Raw genomic sequence first — 23,888 nt, 5'->3', positions numbered from 1 at the left:
GTTCCTCCCGCAGCAGTGGGGTACGGTGAGGTCCTACAAAGCTGCGCATAAAGGACTGTTGCCTGCTAAAACTGGGGGATGCTGACTCACTGGTGCCAACAGCAGGCACAGAATCCCCACGTCCTCTCCCAGCAGAATCCCCACGTCCTCTCCCAGCAGAATCCCCACGTTCTCTCCCTGCTGAAACTCCATGCCCACGGCCACGTGCCTTACTCCCTGCCTTCTTCATCTTGCTAGACTGAGAAAGATAGGCAGAAAAGTACAAAGGGGTGCATTAGTGTGCTTATTCCTGAACAGCTGGTTACAGGTATAAGAAACACTAATTTTATGAAGTGTGTGTGTCGACTACACTTTAATGGGAGCTAATGTGGCCTACACAACTTTCAAATGTAGTGTTTGGTGAACTTTGCTGTTTTTTTGTTTTGGAAAAAAAACTTTAAGGATGTGACCAAAGATTTTAAAGTCAGAGTATCACCAACTTTCTGGAGCTATTACAATGCAGGCAGGTAACCTACAATGCAAAAGATGAGGCTCCAAAAAAATTGGGTGATACTAATCTGGCTGCAGCTGAAGGGCACAAGCCAGAAAAAAGGCTCCTCTATCTACTCCTATATAGTGTTTGCAACCAACCAATGTAGATGGATACGGATGGATGCACACTAATAGGAGAACAAATGAGCTGCAATTAAAGCAAAATATGTGTGAGGCAGTGACGCCCGCTGAGCGTCCTACAACCAGACGTAGCTGCAGGACACACTACTCAGCGTGAGCTGCACTCACACACAGTCAGAGACCTCTCAGACAGCCTAGAACAGTGCAGCTAAGTGGGCACTAGCACTGAAAGGCTGCAGAAAGGCTCCGCTGTCTACTACTAGTGTTTGCAACCATCGTATATGGATATGGATGGAAGCACACTAGATAGAATTTAAGAAAAAGAAGCAGCTCAAAAATAAAAATATGTATGAGGCAGTGATGCACGCTGGGCGGCCTACAACCAGACGTGGCTGAAGGACCCACTCCACAGTGTGAGCTGCACTCACACAGCCCTTGCAGACAGCTGTGAACACTGCTGCTAGGGCAAAGCAAGCTACAGTGGTGGTTTATGTAGCCTGGGTAAAGCACAATATGTTTGGCGGAATCGCTATTTCTAACTGTCCCTCACAGTCTTCAACAGCAGCCTGTCCCTAACTGAATTCACAGCAGAGTGACCAGAAATGGCGGCTGCGGTGGCTTTTATAGTGCATCATGACATCATTTCAGCAGCCAATCACAGCCATGCCAATAGTTAACATGCCTACATGCCTAACAGGATGTGCCTACACTTCTGAGGATTCCCATTGGCTGAATCAAAGCGAGCGGACTGATAGCATTATGGGAACTTCCGATTCCGGTATCGATATGAAAAAAGTATCAGAAGTCAGTATCGGAATTCCGATACAGCTAATATCGGCCGATACCTGATACTTGCGGTATCGGAAAGCTCAACACTATTAGATTCTGTTTCTCACAGGTGAAGTGTACCTACAATAACAATTACAGACCTCTCCATTCTTTGTAGGTGGGAAAACTTGCAAAATCGGCAGAGGATCAAATACTTATTTTCACCACTGTATATATTTGATAGCTTTCCATGTTCTCAGACCATTTTCTTAAAATTCTGACAACCTCTTTAGCTTTTCAGCAATTTAAATTCCAGTTTTTATTATTTGAGATTGTCACGATCCAGCCGCTGACACCGGTATGTCACGGACGGAGGGATGCGACGCACTGCCGACACACTGCTATCACAGGTGCAGGGGGGCTTATTTTAGTTATCCCACCACTGGCATCATGTGATAAAAACAGCAAGCTAGCCTTGCCCTAACAATTTATCGCTCCACCACTGCTAACAATCTTCCACGAACTGCGGGGATTTATGCATATCCCACTTTCTCAGTTCCAGTTTGGAACTCGCAGCTCTCCAGCGCCCCCCCTTACCCTCAGGTCAGTCAAGGAACTACACCTGTGATAATTGGTCGCTGGCCGGCTGCTTCAATGAGGTCTGGCCACCCAGCACGCTGCAGTGAGGGAATTTTAAATGCTCTGGCCGCAGCCACCCAATTAGCTTATCAAATCCCTTTCCGTCACAGCCAGCAGTACCCAGGGCCCAAATCACATTTCGCTGCCACCAGCTACGATTCACTTAATCAATGAGATAATTAAGAGGGTCCATAGCAAACCCCCAAATTAGTAGCAATTACCTTAAAGGCGCATAAGTTTGTTTCTTTGAGCATGAATACAGACTAATAAATTTATCATTTATTCCCAAAAAAGGTGGGCAGTGATTGCAAAGATAAAAATGTAACAAAGTTGAGACATTAGCTAGGTACAATGCAAATATAAAATAAATGGGATTAACATAAGGATCAACACTTACAGTTGCTTAAAGGTCTTTAGGCAAGCCATGTGGGGAAAGAAGGTGGAGCCACACGTCTCCACTCATCTGGGGTTCTTGTCAGCATGGACTCTGCAGCTCGACTGACTAACCCCAGAGAGGGAATGCATTATAGATCTGAGTCCGTGAGATCACGAAAGGGGCGGTCTAGGGATGTTACTCTCCCTACTCTAGGAGCACAATTCTGAATACAAAACTTATAATAACCATATCACGCAGAGGGTACCTCGTATAAGCAAGCACATGGTATAATTTTTTGTAGTTCGTTGAATACAATAATTCAAAACCAAACATGCAGTAGTTATGACACACCATTTAGAAGGAACTCATTTCTCAGTTTCTGGGGGTGCTAGAACTTGGAAAGAGCCACTGTAGTGAAGCCAGATCAGCGCATATCACAGAAATGTCCGTTTCATTTTTCTGTCGCGACCAGAGTCCGCGCTAGGCTTCTTTTAATATTTCCCAAAACTGAATTGGCCTCATGGCTTCAAACAAAGACATTCTTCCCCCTACCTGTGTAGGGGGGGAGAGAGAGAGAGAGAATCTGCACTGGAGTCTCAGATTTCACAGAGCTGCAGGCAGAGAGACACTGGTGTGTGTGAAAGGGCTGTGGGGGAGGAAAGAGGAGGGGGTCACTTCTGCAGCGTGTGGCAATCAGAAATCTAATCTGAAGTGTAACAATGGAGGATTCTGGAAGATTCCAGAAGTCATACCTTACAGACATATCTTACTTATTATTACAGAGATCAAACCTAATGGGCTAGCCTACACACGTCAGAGAGCTTTGTGCGCCCGTGTCCCTGTCACTAATTCAATTCTAAATAATTACCCGGTCAAAAGGAGCGCAAAGAGAGGGGATGGTGGATTTAAAATCTTCTTTTTATAGCATAGTCCACAATGCGTTTCAACAGAGTCATCTGTCTTCCTCAGGTGGCATCCCAATCCCCTCTCTTTGCGTTCCTTTTGACCGGGTTATTATTTAGAATTGCAATTACCCTCCTCTCTAGATGCACCCGGCTGGAGCTGCATTGTTCCCCTAATTACTCACGGCTGGTGCTCCTTCTTGACCATCATACTATTATCTGACCAGTCACTAATTCGGCTTCCGTGTAAGACTTTAGGCAACCACTAACTCATGCATAACATAAACACCCAACAAGATCTTCCATGTAATGGAAATACCCCACAAAACCTACAATTTACCAGGAACGCACCTCATGGCCCACCAAATACTGGGAACCCCACACAAGACCCACCAAATACTGTGAACCCCCCACAAGACCTACCAAATACTAGGAATCATCTACAAGACCTATCAATTACTGGGAACCCCCACAAGACCCACCAGGTCCTGGGAACCCCCACAAGACCCACCAAATACTTGCAACTCCCCACAAGACCCCACAAATACTGAGAACACCCCACATGGCCCACCAAATATTGGGAACCCCCTCGCAAGACCAACCCATTACTAGGAACCCCCCACAAGACCCAACAAATACTGAGAACCTACCATAAGACCAAACAGATAATGGAAACAGTCACAAAACCTGCCATATAATGTGAAACCCCACAAGACCTACTGTATAAAGGGAGCACCCTGCAAGACCCGTCGTAAAACAGGAACACCCCACATAGCCCTGGAGGTGACCAGTTATCCAGACATCACAATTTCACTCATGATAAAGCCCCTCAGATCCTCACTCTTGTCTGTTGTTTCTACTTCCAAATTATTAGGTTCAAGAACTGACTGTTCACTTGCTGCCCAATATATTTCTACCCATCCATCCCTGACATAGTCTGTGTTATGTCTGACATCGATGTTCTTAGTCTCTGAATCTTTACTTTATCCTGTGATGTTTTCTGTGCAGAGAAGAATTCAATCATCATTATTTACAGTCTGGAGGACAACAGTGAGAGGGAAAAGGAGAGAATCCTACGAGAAGATGGAAACTGGGTCCAATGCAAGGACAAAGTTTTTCTCTTCAGCAAAAAGGAACTAAAAACTGATTATCTGAGTCGCTTAGTGAATGACCATCCCCCGGGGAGCGTGAGAAAGAAGAAGAAAGGTTAGATATGGAGAACACTGAAATCACTGATTGTAACAACCCTGCCGGCATCACTGCATGGCTTCCCATCCCCCTCACACCAACTTACTTACTGCTTCAACCCATGCTGTGAAATCTGTCTGTTGCCAGCCCTGTGCGCTGTGCCTCTGCTCTCCTGCATGCTTCCTGGCTATGTGTGTATAGGGGGGTGGCGCCAGAACTCTCTGGTTCTTATGCAGTCAGGGTGCACCTGTTTAATCTGTCCCTGACCAATTACCTAGAGCCCTCGACCGCCACACCCACTGGAACATTGCCTGTGCAATGTGTCAAACTCAGTTAGCTCCTTGCTGCTGAGGAAGCCAGGCCCTGTCCTATGTCTTGCCTTCTCTGAGAGGCTTTACTCCTAGATTTGTCTTACACTCTGGTTGCCCGCCAGGAGGCTATATCCTGGTCCCTGTCTTCTCCTAGCATTGTCTGCGTACCTTGTCTGGTACTTCTCTGCCCAACTGCCAGGAGGCTGAATATCCTGGTCCTTGAGTCTTTGTCCCTGTACCTTGTCTGAACTCTGTCCTACCCCTGCCTCCTTGTCCTTGGCTTTCTCCCTGCTGTTTCTTTCCTTGTGTCCTCCCTGTCTGTGCATCTGCACCCTTGCAGCTCCGTCTGTGCATCTGCACCCTTGCAGCTCCGTCTGTGCATCTGCACCCTTACAGCTCTGTCTGTGCACCCTTGCAGCTCTGTCTGTGCTTCTGCACCCTTGCAGCTCTGTCTTCTCTGCTGCTGCAGAACCTCTTGCTGCAGCTTCTATCCACAGACTTTGTGGTTCAGCTTTGCTCCGCTCCTGCTGCCGCTGCAGAACCACTTTCTGCAGCTTCTCTCGGCACTCTTGTGGCTCCGCCTACTCCGCACTCCTGCCTACACCTGCACCTCCTGTGTGAACAGGTCCAAACCTGTTCCTTCATATTCCACTCCTTCCTGCCTGTATCCATACCTGCACCTCCTGTGTGAACAGGTCCAAACCTGTTCCTTCATATTCCACTCCTTCCTGCCTGTATCCATACCTGCACCTCCTGTGTGAACAGGTCCAAACCGGTTCCCTCATATACCACTCCCGCCTGCCCTGTGTCTCAAGCCGTGCCCGCCTGCCCTGTGTCTCAAGCCGTGCCCGCCTGCCCTGTGTCTCAAGCCATGCCCGCCTGCCCTGTGTCTCAAGCCATGCCCGCCTGCCCTGTGTCTCAAGCTGTGCCCGCCTGCCCTGTGTCTCGTATGTACCAGCCTGCCCTGTGTCTCCAAGCCGTGCCTGCTTGCTCTGTGTCTCAGCCGTGCCTGCTTGCCCTGTGTCTTAGTCATACCTGTTTGCCCTGTGTCTCAGCCTGCCTGTTAGTCACACCTGTCCAAGTGACTTGTCCCCAAGTGGGATCAGCAGCCACAGCCAAACACCACCCTGGAGTGGCACCCGACAGCTATCTGCCACACAAGCCTGACCTCACCATCAGAGGCTCCAGTGAAGACCAAGGTAGCTGTCGTAGTCACGCCCCTTCCAGGGTAGTCTGATTTGTGGCACAGTGGGGCCACAACCCCCCGACTCGCGCCATTCAGCCTAGGCACAAGCGTGACACTGATAAATCCACATTAAATGTCAGTACTTTTATTAAATAAATAAATGTATATATTACAAGGTGTAAACTCTCATGTGTTAAGTGTTTTGTATCATCAGGGATGAATAAATGGGTTTTCCCATGAGCAAAGTACACATCAATAGATCTTGAAATAATAATAATTTCCACAATTGGATGTGTGTAAATAAAATGTTCCTGTGCTGAGATAATAGTATAAATGTCTCCTGCTGTGTACTGTGTATTGACCTTGTCACTCCATGTAGAGCTGCAGCAGTTCATGCTCAGCACATCCTGTTCAGAGGAGGAAACATAACTGAGTATACTGATGACACAGCAGGGGCGCTCAGCTGCTGCTTTGTGTGAGGGGGCATATTTATCTGCATTTTTTTATCACAGGAGTGAGTGTTTCTGGCTCATCCCTGGTCCTCTGCGCTCATCATAAATCAAGCCAGTGACTTAGCAGCATGAGCTCATGTGTTATTGACTTGGTTTATGATGAGCTCAGAGGTTTGGTGACAAGGCAGAGACACTCGCTCCTGTGTTAAAACAAAACAGGGAAATGATCGGCTGTGACTCCCTGCTATGTCACAAGTATGTTTTATTATGCTTCTTCCCTTGGACATGAGCTGGGGTATGTGCCAACCCTGAACTGGAGCAGCCCTACAGGGTCAGACACAGCCATTACACAGTACACAGCAGGGGAGCATTTATAAGATTATCACAGCACAGGAACATTGTTTTTTAACTTCAATTATTTTTCCAAGATCTATTGATTAAAATCAACTGTGGTACTGTGATACACCCCTTTTGCATTTATTGTAACAAATGAACGGCACTACTTACATTTCTACATGCCGTTCTTTTATGTATTATTAATGGAAATAAAGACAATAATGTGCGACATCCTTAAAGGGGTTGGCCACCTTTAAGAGCATTTTGTTTTAAATTAAATGCATTTATTTTGGAATACAAATTATTTTTACATTTGTTTTCATTACAAATTATGTATTTCTCGGCTTTTACAGGCTCCTTGCTTCTTTTTTCAATTTTAATGCAGACTGAGGTCAGAAATCAGCTGAGAGGAGCTAAAAAAGAAAGATACAAGAGTTCCAATGTCTCCTGTCAGGATGGGCTCGCTGACGGCTCTCAGAGGTCGGCCACCTTCTCTTGTAGTGCAGCTTTCCTCACTCGTAAGAGAAAGTGGCCGACCTCTGAGAACTCGTCACCGTCGTGTTCTGAGCTCGTCTCCGCTGATTCCTCATGAAGGCTGAATGTGCAGGAAACAAAGAGACTGTAAAACGTGTAATAAAACCGAATGGGAACATTTCAGCCCAAGATACATGCATTTAAAAATACAAATGTCCCTAAAGACGGCCAACCCCTTAATGTAAAAAAAAATGGTGACCATTGATGTTCCCTGATCCTACACCGGATGTAATAGGGCTCAGTGCCGCCATCTTCATTATCTGTGGGGTCATTTCAGGGACACAATCTATGGGCAGGAGATCAGCAAGGAATCTCTTCAGCAGCGATCACCATCACCAGGAGCCCAAAATCATCAACTGCAACAACGGAAAAGGTGAAAATCTCACAAATAAGTAAATTCTCCACCGCACATCAATGAAAAAAAGTAAATATTCATATTTTTCCTTCATTCCGCCCTTCTTCCCCCAATTCCTTCCTTTCTTCCATCCTTGGTTTCTCTACTTCTTTCCTTGCTCCCTTCCTTTCTTTCTGACTTTCTTCACTTTCTCCTTCCCCTTTCTTTTCTATTTCAATTTCTTTTCTTTCTTCTCTAACTGCTTCCATTCTCAATTCCTTCTTTTGCTTCTTATTTAATCCATTCTTTCTTCCTTCTCTCTCTCTGTCTCTCCTTTTCTTTCTCTTTTCCACCTTCCTTTCTTCCTTCATTACATCCTCACTGTTTCTTCTTCCTCCTTTTCTTGCTTCTTTCACTACTTTCTTTCTTTCTCTCTCACTTCTTTCCCTCATTTCTCCTTCTGTCACTTCTTTCTGTCACTTCTTTCTCTCATTCCTTACTTTCTTCCCTCCTACTTTCCTCTTTGACTTATTTCCTCCATTTCTTGTCACTCCATTCTTTCTTTCCTTCTTCCTTCCTTCCGCCATTCCATTTCTTTTCTTACAGGTAAGCAAAAAATGTCAGCCACTCTGCCGACCAACAGGAAGGAAACCCGTCAGGTCCGTGGCTCTGAGAAGTCGATCTTCAGTATATCCTGTAAGTAAATCCAGCGCATCGATCTGGACTGTAAGGAAACCTTGCACTTCTGATTAACCCCTTTTTTACTTGCTAAGATTACAAGCCTTGTGTCACCGTCCAAATATTTCTGGTCTTAACTGTAAGTGAACAACCCCTTTAATTCAAAACAGACAGTATAAACCTCCTGAGTCTCACCCAGCACAGGATGTGATGTTGAAGACTTACACCAATCCTTGTTGGGAGCAGACGTAAAGCAAACTAGTATAACTCCTTACAGCGTTAATTATACAAAACTAAGAAGTTTGATAATATTCTGCTCTTGATGCAGAGAATTTGTGTCCCTGATAATTCAGTTATGGTCAGTGACATCTTATCTCAGAGTTCATAGAAATAAAATGCAGTAGAAGTGTCCTCAGATCTCCTCCCTTTACCAGATGAGATGATCTTCTCCATGCTGATTACTTGCTGTTGTGCCATTCTGAAATCTTTAGACCTCACCGATCTTTTATTGCCATTATTGTTTGTGTGTCTGAGACTTGTTTCCGAATGTCAACTTTTTCTGCTCCTGTCCTTTGGTCAGTGCGTTCTCTGGCTCCTGTTCTTTGGTCAGTGCCATTCTCAGACTCACGTCCTTTGTCAGTGCCATTCTCGGGCTCCTGTTCTTTGGTCAGTGTCATTCTCAGACTCACGTCCTTTGGTCAGTGCCATTCTCGGGCTCCTGTCCTTTGGTCATTGTCAGTGTCATTCTCAGGCTCCTGTCCTTTGGTCAGTGCCGTTCTCAGGCTCCTGTCCTTTGGTCAGTGCCATTCTCAGGCTCCTGTCCTTTGGTCAGTGCCGTTCTCAGGCTCCTGTCCTTTGGTCAATGTTATTCTCAGACTCCTGTCCTTTGGTCAGTGCCGTTCTCAGGCTCCTGTCCTTTGGTCAGTGACATTTTCAGGCTCCTGTCCTTTGGTCAATGCCATTCTCGGGCTCCTGTCCTTTGATCAGTGCCTTTCTCTGGCTCCTGTCCTTTGGTCTGTTTCAGTGCCGTTCTCGGGCTCCTGTCCTTTGGTCAGTGCCATTCTCGGGCTTCTGTCATTTGGTCAGTGCTGTTCTCGGCTCCTGTTCTTTGGTCAGTGATATTCTCGGGCTCCAGTCCTTTGGTCAGTGACATTCTCTGGCTTCTGTCCTTTGGTTAGTGCCATTCTCGGGCTCCTGTCCTTTGGTCAGTGTCTTTCTTGGGCTCCTGTCCTTTGGTCAGTGCCATTCTCGTGCGTCTGTCCTTTGGTCAGTGATATTCTCAGGCTCCTGTCCTTTGGTCAGTGATATTCTTGGCTCCTGTCCTTTGGTCAGTGGCATTCTCTGGCTCCTGTCCTTTGGCCAGTGCCGTTCTCGGGCTCCTGTCTTTTGGTCAGTGCCGTTCTTGACTCCTGTCCTTTGGTCAGTGCCGTTCTCGAGCTCCTGTCCTTTGGTCAGTGCCATTCTCGAGCCTCTGTCTTTTGGCCAGTGCCGTTCTCGTTCATCTGTCCTTTGGTCAGTGCCGTTCTCAGGCTTCTGTCTTTTGGTCAATGCCGTTCTCGGCTCCTGTCCTTTGGTCAGTGCCGTTCTCGTGCGTCTGTGATTTGGTCAGTGCCGTTCTCGTGCGTCTGTCCTTTGGTCAGTGCCGTTCTCGGCTCCTGTCCTTTGGTCAGTGCCATTCTCAGGCTCCTGTCCTTTGGTCAGTGCCGTTCTCAGGCTCCTGTCCTTTGGTCAATGTTATTCTCAGACTCCTGTCCTTTGGTCAGTGCCGTTCTCAGGCTCCTGTCCTTTGGTCAGTGACATTTTCAGGCTCCTGTCCTTTGGTCAATGCCATTCTCGGGCTCCTGTCCTTTGATCAGTGCCATTCTCTGGCTCCTGTCCTTTGGTCAGTTTCAGTGCCGTTCTCGGGCTCCTGTCCTTTGGTCAGTGCCATTCTCGGGCTTCTGTCATTTGGTCAGTGCTGTTCTCGGCTCCTGTTCTTTGGTCAGTGATATTCTCGGGCTCCTGTCCTTTCGTCAGTGACATTCTCTGGCTTCTGTCCTTTGGTCAGTGCCATTCTCGGGCTCCTGTCCTTTGGTCAGTGTCTTTCTTGGGCTCCTGTCCTTTGGTCAGTGCCATTCTCGTGCATCTGTCCTTTGGTCAGTGATATTCTCGGGCTCCTGTCCTTTGGTCAGTGATATTCTTGGCTCCTGTCCTTTGGTCAGTGCCATTCTCTGGCTCCTGTCCTTTGGTCAGTGCTGTTCTCGGGCTCCTGTCTTTTGGTCAGTGCCGTTCTTGGCTCCTGTCCTTTGGTCAGTGCCGTTCTCGAGCTCCTGTCCTTTGGTCAGTGCCATTCTCGAGCCTCTGTCTTTTGGCCAGTGCCGTTCTCGTTCGTCTGTCCTTTGGTCAGTGCCGTTCTCAGGCTTCTGTCTTTTGGTCAATGCCGTTCTCGGCTCCTGTCCTTTGGTCAGTGCCGTTCTCGTGCATCTGTGCTTTGGTCAGTGCCGTTCTCGTGCGTCTGTCATTTAGTCAGTGCCGTTCTCGGCTCCTGTCCTTTGGTCAGTGCCATTCTCGGGCTCCTGTCCTTTGGTCAGTGCCATTCTCGGGCTCCTGTCATTTGGTCAGTGCTGTTCTCGGCTCCTGTTCTTTGGTCAGTGATATTCTCGGGCTCCTGTCCTTTGGTCAGTGATATTCTCGGGCTCCTGTCCTTTGGTCAGTGACATTCTCTGGCTTCTGTCCTTTGGTCAGTGCCGTTCACAGGCTCCTGTCCTTTGGTCAGTGCCATTCTCCGCTCCTATCCTTTGGTCAGTGTCTTTCTTGGGCTCCTGTCCTTTGGTCAGTGCCGTTATCGTGCGTCTGTCCTTTGGTCAGTGCCATTCTTGGCTCCTGTCCTTTGGTCACTGATATTCTCGGGCTCCTGTCCTTTGGTCAATGCCATTCTCGGGCTCCTGTCCTTTGATCAGTGCCATTCTCTCGCTCCTGTCCTTTGGTCAGTTTCAGTGCCGTTCTCGGGCTCCTGTCCTTTGGTCAGTGCCATTCTCGGGCTTCTGTCATTTGGTCAGTGCTGTTCTCGGCTCCTGTTCTTTGGTCAGTGTCTTTCTTGGGCTCCTGTCCTTTGGTCAGTGCCATTCTCGTGCGTCTGTCCTTTGGTCAGTGATATTCTCGGGCTCCTGTCCTTTGGTCAGTGATATTCTTGGCTCCTGTCCTTTGGTCAGTGCCATTCTCTGGCTCCTGTCCTTTGGTCAGTGCCGTTCTCGGGCTCCTGTCTTTTGGTCAGTGCCGTTCTTGGCTCCTGTCCTTTGGTCAGTGCCGTTCTCGAGCTCCTGTCCTTTGGTCAGTGCCATTCTCGAGCCTCTGTCTTTTGGCCAGTGCCGTTCTCGTTCGTCTGTCCTTTGGTCAGTGCCTTTCTCAGGCTTCTGTCTTTTGGTCAATGCCGTTCTCGGCTCCTGTCCTTTGGTCAGTGCCGTTCTCGTGCGACTGTGCTTTGGTCAGTGCCGTTCTCGTGCGTCTGTCCTGTGGTCAGTGCCGTTCTCGGCTCCTGTCCTTTGGTCAGTGCTGTTCTCGGGCTTCTGTCATTTGGTCAGTGCCATTCTCGGGCTCCTGTCCTTTGGTCAGTGCCGTTCTCGTGCGTCTGTCCTTTGGTCAGTGCCGTTCTCGGCTCCTGTCCTTTGGTCAGTGCCATTCTCGGGCTCCTGTCCTTTGGTCAGTGCCATTCTCGGGCTCCTGTCCTTTGGTCAGTGCCGTTCTCGGGCTTCTGTAATTTGGTCAGTGCTGTTCTCGGCTCCTGTTCTTTGGTCAGTGATATTCTCGGGCTCCTGTCCTTTGGTCAGTGATATTCTCGGGCTCCTGTCCTTTGGTCAGTGACATTCTCTGGCTTCTGTCCTTTGGTCAATGCCGTTCACAGGCTCCTGTCCTTTGGTCAGTGCCGTTCTCGGCTACTATCCTTTGGTCAGTGTCTTTCTTGGGCTCCTGTCCTTTTGTCAGTGCCGTTCTCGTGCGTCTGTCCTTTGGTCAGTGCCGTTCTCGGCTCCTGTCCTTTGGTCAGTGATATTCTCGGGCTCCTGTCCTTTGGTCAGTGATATTCTTGGCTCCTGTCCTTTGGTCAGTGCCATTCTCTGGCTCCTGTCCTTTGGTCAGTGCCGTTCTCGTTCGTCTGTCCTTTGGTCAGTGCCGTTCTCGGCTCCTGTCCTTTGGTCAGTGACATTCTCAGGCTCCTGTCCTTTGGTCAGTGCCATTCTCGGGCTCCTGTCCTTTGGTCAGTGCCATTCTCAGGCATCTGTCTTTTGGTCAATGCCGTTCTCGGCTCCTGTCCTTTGGTCAGTGCCGTTCTCGTGCGTCTGTGCTTTGGTCAGTGCCATTCTCTGGCTCCTGTCCTTTGGTCAGTGCCATTCTCAGGCTCATGTCCTTTGGTCAGTGCCGTTCTCGGGCTCCTGTCTTTTGGTCAGTGCCGTTCTTGGCTCCTGTCCTTTGGTCAGTGCCGTTCTCGAGCTCCTGTCCTTTGGTCAGTGCCATTCTTGAGCCTCTGTCTTTTGGCCAGAGCCGTTCTCATTCGTCTGTCCTTTGGTCAGTGCCGTTCTCGGCTCCTGTCCTTTGGTCAGTGACATTCTCAGGCTCCTGTCCTTTGGTCAGTGCCATTCTCGGGCTCCTGTCCTTTGGTCAGTGCCATTCTTAGGCTCCTGTAGTTTGGTCAGTGCCGTTCTCAGGCTTCTGTCTTTTGGTCAGTGCCGTTCTCTTGCGTCTGTGCTTTGGTCAGTGCTGTTCTCGGGCTCCTGTCCTTTGGTCAGTGCTCTTCTAGGAACCATTTTATATCTCTTTGTAGCATATCTTCTATAATTCTATCTTGTCACAAATTGATTTAATTTTTTTTACAAAAAATGATATTATATTATTAATCTGATTGATTTCCATGTCATTATTTGCCATAGCATAAAACATATTTGGACTCACCTTTCTTCTACTATTCTCTCTCTTCTTAGTCCAATTTCTATGTCCCATTCAGAGTAACTCCGCTCCATTAATCTTCTCACATTAATTCTTTTTCTCCTGTAAATTTTCCTGTTGGATCAGCTTTATCACACATCCTGGATTACGTGAATCTGTTCGCAGTTTATTACCAGGAGTCGTTCAGAGAGTTTTCAGCCCATTGAGGCTCCAGCTACCTGGACACATTAATGGGTATTAATAAATATTCAACTGCAATGATCCTATATTCTTCCAGATTGTCAGAAACGTTGTCATATACTGTAAGTGAAAAAACAATGTAAAGCCCTTGATCATGTGGGAAAATAACCTTGCAGGCGATCCAACAATATGTTAGTAACCAAGTTAAATGATATATTTTCAAAGCAAATACCCCAGCCTCATCTGGCCTAAGAGATCTTTGTAATGTTGCATACAATTTATATTGTATAATCTGGTGACAGATCTACTTTAAGTAAAAAAAAAAATCAACATCAATGATTCCACATAAACCAGTCACCATTAATGTAATTCCTGACAGTATAACTGATGTAATGGGGCACAGTGCCTCCATCTTTATTATATGTGGGGTCATTTCAGGGAGACGTCCTATGGGAAGGAGATCAACCAGGGAACTCATCAGCAGCGATCACCATCACCAGGAGCCGCAAAACACCGGATACCGTGACAACGCAGGTGAAATGTCATAACTATGTGATCATCTCACTTTTCTTCCTTTTTCCTTTCAGCTGGGTTTTTTCCTCTTTTTCCCCTTCATATCGTAGACATTTTCTACTTCCATTCTTATCTTCAACCTTTCTTTCCTTATTTTTTCTTCCGTCTTTTATTCAATTTTCCTTCTTTCCTCCATCTCTACCTCCCTTTTTTCTCCTTTCATTTATACCTTCCTTCCATTCTTCCATCATTCCTTTTCTTTCCTTCTTTCCTCTGTTCCGTCCGGCCTAGCTTCCTCTTCCCCACCCATATTTTCTCCTTTCATTAATTCCTTCTTTCCTCTCTCCATCACACCCACTCATTCTTCTTCGTTTTCTTTTTTCCTTCCTTTCTACCTCTCAATCATCCAGTTTTCCTTCTTTTAATACTTCTTCCTTCCATCTGTCCTTGCTTCCTCTCACCCACTCATCTTCTGTCTTTCCTTCTTTCTTTCTTTCTTTCTTTCTTTCTTTCTTTCTTTCTTTCTTTCTTTCTTTCTTTCTTTCTTTCTTTTTTCCTTCCATCCTCTTTCCTCCTTCCTCATTTCTTTCCATTCCTCCTCTTTTTGGTACCTAATCGCTCCCTTTCTTTCTCCATTTTATTTCCTTTTCTTCTTTCCTTCTTCCCTCGGTTTTTTCTTCTTTTCATTCCGTCCTCCCTTCTTTCCTTTTTCCCTTTTTTTCCATTTCCCTCTACGGTAATATTCATTATCTATGAAGCTTCCAGTCTTCAGTTTGTGAATCATTTGTTTTCTGGACAGATGCTATATTAACCACAGAATCGGTCACAATAGACGGCGTTCAGCAGCAGAAATGGAAAATGCTAAATCCTGACACTAAAGGTCACAGCTGGGTCTAATTTTTAAGTTTCCTCTTTTAAATAAAATGGCAGAAAGTTTGGTCTGATAGTGAAGGCGCCGTCTCATCTTCTCTGTCTCCTCCACAGGTGACGCTGGTGAACATTTCTCCCAGGTAAGAGATCTGGGTTTGGGTTCTCTATCAATCAATAGGGGTCACAGTGGTAAGACCCCACAAATCTGTCATTTATCCTGTATACTGTGGGAGAATGTTAAGAGAATCTCCATTAATGAGTTAACACTTTAATGCCAAACAGTAATAATAAAGGTCAACTTTATTCCTCCTCATCATCTGCTACTCCTCCTCTTCCTCCCCTGCTACTCATCCTGATCACTTACTGCTACTCCTCCTCTTCATCCCCTCCTCATCTAAAGCTTCTCATCCACCTCATCTGTGGCTACTCCTCCTTCTCATCTCCTGCTGATATTCCTCCTCCTCATCTCCTACTGCTCCTCCTCCTCATCTCCTGCTACTCCTTATCCACTGCTACTCCTCATCTACAGCTTCTCCTCCACCTCCACCTCATCTGCTGCTCCTCATCCTCCTCATCTCCAGCAACTCTTCATTATCATCTCTTGCTGCTACTCTTCCTTTTCTCCTGCTGCTCTTCTCATCTTCTGCTACTGCTCCAAATCTGCTACTCCTCCTCATCTACTGCTACTCCTCCTCATGTTCTGCTACTGCTCCTCCTCATCTCCAACTACTCATCCTCATTCCCAGCTACTCCTTCTCCTCCTCCACTGCTACTTCTCCTAATCTCCAACTACTCCTCATCCTCATCTCCAGCTACTCCTCCTCTTAATGTCCAACTACTCCTAATCCTCATCTCCTGCTACTCATTTTCCTCATCCCCTGCTACTCCTTCTCTTCTTCAGCTTCTCCTCATCCTCATCTCCAACTACTCCTTCTCCTCATCTTCAGCTACTCTTCCTCCTCATCCTCTGCTACTCCTCCTTCTCATCTCTTCCTACTCCTCCTCCTCATCTCCTCCAGGATATTGTTCCCAGTTCTGATTCCACTCTCAGTACATGTTACTGCCCCCAAGATCTCATCATATTGAACCTCATGTGTTTCTCCTGTTATCAGGTGATAAAAAGACACCGAGTAGGAATCTTCTCCCGATCCAGTGACAGTGATTACTCCTGGCTGGTGCAGATGCTCAGACCTGATGATTTCCGCCCTCATATTAGTCATGTCCAAAATTTCCGTATGTCTAAAGACAAAGTCAGGGAGTTCATACAAGAAGTCAGGAAATGCACATTCGGGATCCTCTACCAAACCCAGAAGATGGAGAGGAACACGGGGACCACTATAAAGTTTGACCTGGAGCTGCAGACCCTTTATGATACGCTCGGTAAGATACAAGATGAACAAGTTTAAAAATATAAAACAGTTGTTAAAAGTTTAGTTACTCTCTAAAGGAAATCTTTGGAAAAACAGTGGGCACCCGCCTGTAGAAAGGAGAAAAATGGTGCCAAATACCACTATAACAAACAAGTATAGCAACACACCAAAAAGGAAAAAGGCAACAACATAAAGCAGGTTACACTAAATAGGAAAGGGTTCTTTACAGTTGCTGGCCACGAAAAGGAGTAATGGCCGATACTTTACCGAAGAGACGGAGGCTTTTCTGACGACAGATGTCATTGTGACTAATAAATAATCTAGTGATAGAGAAGATACAGCTGGTGGAGAAAGGAGAACATGGCTGACCGGAGTCTTTATTACTAACTAATAACAAAGTAACTACAGTCATGGCCAAAAGTATTGACACCCCTGCAATTCTGTCAGATAATACTCAGTTTCTTCCTGAAAATGATTGCAAACACAAATTCTTTGGTATTATTATCTTCATTTAATTTGTCTTAAATGAAAAAACACAAAAAGAATTGTCCTAAAGCCAAATTGGATATAATTCCACACCAAACATAACAAAGAGGGTGGACAAAAGTATTGGCACTGTTCGAAAAATCATGTGATGCTTCTCTAATTTGTGTAATTAACAGCACCTGTAACTTACCTGTGGCACCTAACAGGTGTTGGCAATAACTAAATCACACTTGCAGCCAGCTGACATGGATTAAAGTTGACTCAACCTCTGTCCTGTGTCCTTGTGTGTACCACATTGAGCATGGAGAAAAGAAAGAAGACCAAAGAACTGTCTGAGGACTTGAGAAACCAAATTGTGAGGAAGCATGAGCAATCTCAAGGCTACAAGTCCATCTCCAAAGACCTGAATGTTCCTGTGTCTACCGTGCGCAGTGTCATCAAGAAGTGTAAAGCCCATGGCACTGTGGCTAACCTCCCTAGATGTGGCCGGAAAAGAAAAATTGACAAGAGATTTCAATGCAAGATTGTGCGGATGTTGGATAAAGAATCTCCACTAACATCCAAACAAGTTCAAGCTTCCCTGCAGTCCGAGGGTACAACAGTGTCAACCCGTACTATCCGTCGGCATCTGAATGAAAAGGGACTGTATGGTAGGAGACCCAGGAAGACTCCACTTCTTACCCCGAGACATAAAAAAGCCAGGCTGGAGTTTGCCAAAACTTACCTGAAAAAGCCTAAAACGTTTTGGAAGAATGTTCTCTGGTCAGATGAGACAAAAGTAGAGCTTTTAGGGCAAAAGCATCAACATAGAGTTTACAGGAGAAAAAAGAGGCATTCAAAGAAAAGTACACGGTCCCTACAGTCAAACATGGTGCAGGTTCCCTGATGTTTTGGGGTTGCTTTGCTGCCTCTGGCACTGGACTGCTTGACCGTGTGCTTGGCATTATGAAGTCAGAAGACTACCAACAAATTTTGCAGCATAATATAGGGCCCAGTGTGAGAAAGCTGGGTCTTCCTCAGAGGTCATGGGTCTTCCAGCAGGACAATAACCCAAAACACACTTCAAAAAGCACTAGAAAATGGTTTGAGAGAAAGCACTGGAGACTTCTAAGGTGGCCAGCAATGAGTCCAGACCTGAATCCCATAGAACACCTGTGTAGAGATCTTAAAATGGCAGTTTGGAGAAGGCACCCTTCAAATATCAGGGACCTGGAGCAGTTTGCCAAAGAAGAATGGTCTAAAATTCCAGCAGAGCATTGTAAAAAACTCATTGATGGTTACCGGAAGCGGTTGGTCGCAGTTATTTTGGCTAAAGGTTGTGCAACCAAGTATTAGGCTGAGGGTGCCAATACTTTTGTCCGGCCCATTTTTGAAGTTTTGTGTGAAATGATCAATGTTTTGCTTTTTGCTTCATTCTCTTTTGTGTTTTTTCATTTAAGACAAATTAAATGAAGATAATAATACCAAAGAATTTGTGTTTGCAATCATTTTCAGGAAGAAACTGAATATTATCTGACAGAATTGCAGGGGTGTCAATACTTTTGGCCATGACTGTATATTATTATTATTTATTTATATAGCGCCATTAATTCCATGGTGCTGTACATGAGAAGGGGGATTACATACAAAGTTATAGATGTCGTTAACAGTAAACAAATTTACAATGACGGACTGGTGCAGAGGGGAGAGGACCCTGTCCTTGTGGACTTACGTTCTACAGGATAGTGGGGAAGGGACAGAAGGTCGGGGGTGCAGCAGCTCAGGCGATGGTGAGGCGGCAGAATGGTCATTGCAGGCTGTAAGCTTTCCTGAAAAGATGGGTTTTCAGGTTCCGTTTGAAGGATCCGAGGGTGGTGGATAATCGGACGTGTTGAGGCATGGAATTCCAGAGGATAGGGGATATTCGGGAGAAATCTTGGAGGCGGTTGTGTGAGGAACGAATAAGTGTGGAGGAGAGTAAGAGGTCTTGGGAGGACCGGAGATTACATGAGGGAAGATATTGGGAGATTAGTTCAGAGATATAGGGAGGAGACAGGTTGTGGGTGGCTTTGTAGGTCAGTGTTAGTAGTTTGAACTTGATTCGTTGGGGAACTGGAAGCCAGTGGAGGGAAGAGTCTTGAGGAGATCATTTGCATATTCCCAGTGCCTTCTGGGATAAGTGAAGAGTCTCCGCGAGCTCAACGATCACTGGGTTTTGGCCGTTGCAGCTGAAAAGAGGAAATCGGAAAACCAGGGGAAGAGTCTTGAGGAGATCATTTGCATATTCCCAGTGCCTTCTGGGATAAGTGAAGAGTCTCCGCGAGCTCAACGATCACTGGGTTTTGGCCGTTGCAGCTGAAAAGAGGAAATCGGAAAACCAGGGGAAGAGTCTTGAGGAGATCATTTGCATATTCCCAGTGCCTTCTGGGATAAGTGAAGAGTCTCCGCGAGCTCAACGATCACTGGGTTTTGGCCGTTGCAGCTGAAAAGAGGAAATCGGAAAACCAGGGGAAGAGTCTTGAGGAGATCATTTGCATATTCCCAGTGCCTTCTGGGATAAGTGAAGAGTCTCCGCGAGCTCAACGATCACTGGGTTTTGGCCGTTGCAGCTGAAAAGAGGAAATCGGAAAACCAGTTGAAGAGTCTTGAGGAATTTGGGCTCATCTTTCATCGTTTTTAAGAAATCTCAAGATGGAAGAGGCCAGGAGCCATCTGGTGAGCTGCATTTCTTGCTACATGTTCACAGACTTACCAGTGGAAAAGCCAAACTTCACATGCCACAAATGCAAGCTTGTGTCCCTGTTGGAGGAAAAGTTGCAAAATCTCGAAGAGAGGTTAGCTACGTTGAAGATCATTAAGGAAGGTGAAGAGTTCTTGGACAGAGCAGAATTATCTCTTCATGTTACAGAAAGAGAAGAAATTCGAAGTGCACCTGAAGAAACAGAGGAATGGAGACATGTGACCCAGAGAAGCAGGAGGATCAGAAGGCAGTCAGCACCCATACTGCTCAGAAACCAGTACCAGGCTCTCACGCAGGAAAACGATGAAGTAATACATCAGGATAAGACTTTGCCAACAAGCAGCAACCTTGTACGCCTTCAGAGTCCTCCTGGATGGAGAAAGAAAAATGTTGTGAAGAAGAAACGGAGAGTGGTGGTCATGGGGGATTCCCTGCTGAGAGGAACTGAGGCCGCTATCTGCAGACCGGATATAACTACAAGAGAAATGTGCTGTCTTCCAGGTGCAAAAATTAAAGATGTGTCTGACAGCATATCAGGACTCTTCAGACCTACAGATGACTACCCATTCCTGCTACTACATGTGGGGACAAATGACACTGCAAGAAACGACCTGGAAACCATCTGCAGAGACTTTGAAGACTTAGGCAGGAAAGTGAAAGAACTGGGAGTGCAGGTGGTCTTCTCTTCCATCCTCCCAGTGGATGGCCATGGAACAAGGAGGTGGAATAAGATTCTGCAGGTGAACAACTGGCTACGTCGATGGTGCCATCAGCAACGATTTGGATTTCTGGATCACGGAGTGAACTACTTATACGATGGACTACTTGCTAGAGATGGGGTGCACCTTACGAAGACTGGTAAGCATGTATTTGGAAGTCGCCTTGCTACACTTGTAAGGAGAGCTTTAAACTAGAACAACATGGGAAGGGAAGCAAAAGACCAGAAAAAGCCATACACCTGACAAATGCTATTGAGAACTCTGCTATTAGAAGTGGAAAGGAAGAACAAAGACGAAAGAATCTAATTAATAAAAATATTGGAGAAAGAGAAACCAATCACAAACTAAAATGTTTCTATACTAATGCACAAAGCATGGGCAACAAACAAGGAGAATTGGAACTACTAACACAGGAAAAGAAATATGATGTCATTGGAATCACTGAAACTTGGTGGGACGATACACATGATTGGAATACAAGACTAGAAGGATACAACTTATTTGCAAGAAACAGACTTGATAAACGAGGAGGGGGTGTCGCATTGTATGTTAGAAACGCGTATATCTGCACAGAGATTGAAGCTTCAGAGACTGGGAGTTCTGTGGAAACTGTTTGGGTAAGAATACAAGGACAGAACAATGGAAAGGACACCATTGTAGGCATTTACTACAGGCCGCCTGTGCAAGCTGAAGCTATGGATGAACTCTTTATGCATCAAATGGCCAAGTTCTCCAAAAAATATGACATAGTTGTCATGGGAGATTTCAACTATCCAGACATTTGTTGGGAATCTCTCTCAGGCAAAACTAACAGGTCAAGGAAATTCTTATCCTCTCTTGCTGACAACTTTATCTTCCAAAAGGTAGGGGAGAAAACAAGGGGAACTGCTACCTTGGATCTAATCCTTATAAACAGGGAGGAAATGGTTGAGGAGGTAAAAGTGGCTGGGACCCTAGGAGGTAGCGACCATGCTATTTTAGAATTTTGGATAACTAGAGGCGGAAGACCTGTGAAGACTCAGACGTCAAGGTTAGATTTCAGAAAGGCAGATTTTAAGGGATTCAGAAAGAGAATTGGAGGGATCCAATGGCTGGATATCCTTAAAGACAAAAATGTCCAGGAAGGATGGGAAATCTTGAAAAATGAAATTCTCAAAGCACAGTTGTTAACAATTCCGAGAAGAGGGAAGAATAGGAAGCAGTTAAGGAAACCAGGATGGATGAACACAGAACTTAAGCACATGCTAAAAAGGAAGAAAAAAATGTTTATAAAATGGAAAGAGGGAGGCATATCTAAAGAAGAATATAATGCTGTCTGCAGAACCTGCAGGGCACAAATCAGATTATCTAAAGCTGAAAATGAATTGAGGCTTGCAAGAGATGTCAAAAGCAATAATAAAGGATTTTGGGGATATGTCAAAAGTAAAAGAAAAGTCAAAGATGCTATAGGATTTTTACAGGATGAAAATGATGAAATGGTAAGACAGGATGTTGAGAAGGCTGAACTTTTAAATTCCTATTTTGCATCTGTTTTCTCTCAGAAAGGAAATGTAACATCAACTGTTATTCACTGTCCTATTAAGGGAATAGAAGAATCCAGGATATCTATAAACAGAAAGATAGTGAGGAAACACTTAGCTAGCCTAAATGAATTCAAGTCTCCAGGTCCAGATGAATTACACCCCAGAGTACTGAAGGAGATAGCAGAAGAAATTTTTGAACCCCTCTCTATAATCTTTGAAAATTCTTGGAGAACAGGAGAAGTGCCAGAAGACTGGAGAAGAGCAAATGTTGTTCCTATCTTCAAAAAGGGGAAGAAGGTGGACCCAGGTAACTATAGGCCGGTGAGTCTGACTTCTATACCAGGAAAGATCTTTGAACAAATTATTAAACAACATGTATGTCAATACCTGGATAAGAATGAAGTGATTAAACAGAGTCAGCATGGGTTTGTAACTAATAAGTCATGTCAGACTAACTTAATTTCCTTCTATGACGGTATCACTGATTGGTTGGATCAAGGAAATGCTGTAGATATAGTATATCTTGACTTCAGCAAAGCATTTGACAAAGTCTCTCATACAATCCTTATTGAAAAAATGATTAAGTATGGAATGGACAAGGCAACTGTTAGGTGGATTCATAACTGGCTTAGTGATCGGACCCAAAGAGTGGTCGTAAATGGCTGCACATCCAGTTGGAAGAATGTCTCAAGTGGGGTACCACAGGGCTCTGTCCTGGGCCCTGTATTGTTCAACATCTTTATCAACGATTTAGATGAAGGAATTGAGGGTAAACTGATTAAATTTGCTGATGACACAAAGCTAGGAGGGATAGCTAATACTAGAGAAGAGAGAGAGAGGATTCAAAAAGATTTAAATAAACTGGAGAAGTGGGCAGCAACTAACAGAATGGTTTTTAACAGGGAGAAATGCAAAGTACTACATCTGGGCAATAAAAATGGAAAAAGCATATATAGAATGGGAGGAATAGGGCTAAGTGACAGCACATGTGAAAAAGACTTGGGTATACTAATAGATCACAGACTGAATATGAGTCAACAGTGTGATGCAGCAGCAAAAAAGGCAAATGCAATTCTAGGATGTATTAACAGAAGCATACAGTCTAGATCACGTGAAGTCATTATTTCCCTCTACTCCTCTTTGGTCAGACCTCATCTGGAATATTGTGTCCAGTTTTGGGCACCACATTTTAAAAAAGACATCAACAAACTGGAGCAAGTTCAGAAAAGAGCGACCAGAATGGTGACCGGTCTGCAAACCCTGTCTTATGAGGAAAGGTTGCAGGATTTGGGAATGTTTAGTTTGCAAAAGAGAAGACTGAGAGGAGACTTAATAGCTGTCTACAAATATCTAAAGGGCTGTCACATTGTAGAAGGATCAACTTTATTCTCATTTGCACAAGGAAAGACTAGAAGCAATGGGATGAAACTGAATGGGAGGAGACACAGATTAGATATTAGAAAAAACTTTTTGACAGTTAGAGTGATCAATGAGTGGAACAGGCTGCCACGAGAAGTGGTGAGTTCTCCTTCAATGGAAGTCTTCAAACAGAGGCTGGACAGACATCTGACTGGGATGATTTAGCGAATCCTGCTTTGAGCAGGGGGTTGGACCAGATGGCCCAGGAGGTCCCTTCCAACTCTACGATTCTATGATTCTATGATTCTATGATTTGCAGAGTGGAGAAACAGGGGAGTAGCGAGGAGAGCGGTGGATTAGTCGGGCAGCAGAGTTGTGAACAGACTGGAGTAGTGCAAGTGAGTTGGCGAGGAGGCCACAGAGGAGAGTGTTGCAGTAATCAAGGCGGGAGATGATGAGGGCATGTATAAGAGTTTTAGTAGATTGAGGGCTGAGGAAGGGACGGATTCTGGAAATATTTTTGCGTTGGAGGCGACAGGAGGTGGCAAGAGTTTGGACGTGTTGTTTGAAGGACAGGGCAGAGTCGAGAGTTACTCCGAGGCAGCGGATTTCAGCAGATTACTATATGTAACAATGACTGATTTGCCGTCTTTAAGGGGAATCTGTCACAATGTAACCCCTCCAAAACTGCTGTATAAATGAAATACTCCGAGTCCAAATACATCAATTCTATCTCCGTACTAACTGACATTAGCTCGCAGTCTGAAGCTTCGGGGTCCTCTCTATGATAGCACCGGGTGTAGGAGTCCTGGGTATGTATTAGCAGATACTCACCGAACATGTGCAGATTTGCTTTCAGAGAAATGCCAGTAAGTAATAAGATAACAATGTCATATTCATATTCTGCATCTTTTCA

At 45.5% G+C, this 23,888-nt stretch overlaps 1 protein-coding gene across 4 annotated transcripts in view; it reads left to right on the top strand.

The window, feature by feature from the left end:
* The window catches only part of LOC141073434 (uncharacterized), a 53,829-nt gene that overhangs the window by 19,387 nt on the left and 10,554 nt on the right, over positions 1-23,888 (top strand). For 3 of the 4 annotated variants that reach the window (XM_073560637.1, XM_073560639.1, XM_073560636.1), the window contains 7 exons: positions 4,306-4,503; positions 7,582-7,677; positions 8,245-8,334; positions 13,852-13,947; positions 14,726-14,806; positions 14,911-14,936; positions 15,909-16,176. In XM_073560637.1, the coding sequence (XP_073416738.1) occupies positions 4,306-4,503; positions 7,582-7,677; positions 8,245-8,334; positions 13,852-13,947; positions 14,726-14,806; positions 14,911-14,936; positions 15,909-16,176 (855 nt within the window). The remainder of the gene's footprint in view (positions 1-4,305; positions 4,504-7,581; positions 7,678-8,244; positions 8,335-13,851; positions 13,948-14,725; positions 14,807-14,910; positions 14,937-15,908; positions 16,177-23,888) is intronic. The other variant, XM_073560638.1, reaches the window with a different exon arrangement.

The sequence above is a fragment of the Dendrobates tinctorius genome, unplaced genomic scaffold (assembly GCF_039654945.1).
Source record: "Dendrobates tinctorius isolate UK_male_01 unplaced genomic scaffold, ASM3965494v1 ptg000301l, whole genome shotgun sequence".
Classification (NCBI taxonomy): domain Eukaryota; kingdom Metazoa; phylum Chordata; class Amphibia; order Anura; family Dendrobatidae; genus Dendrobates; species Dendrobates tinctorius.
Note: the sequence above shows the minus strand (reverse complement) of the source record. Positions and strands in the feature narration are given on the sequence as shown.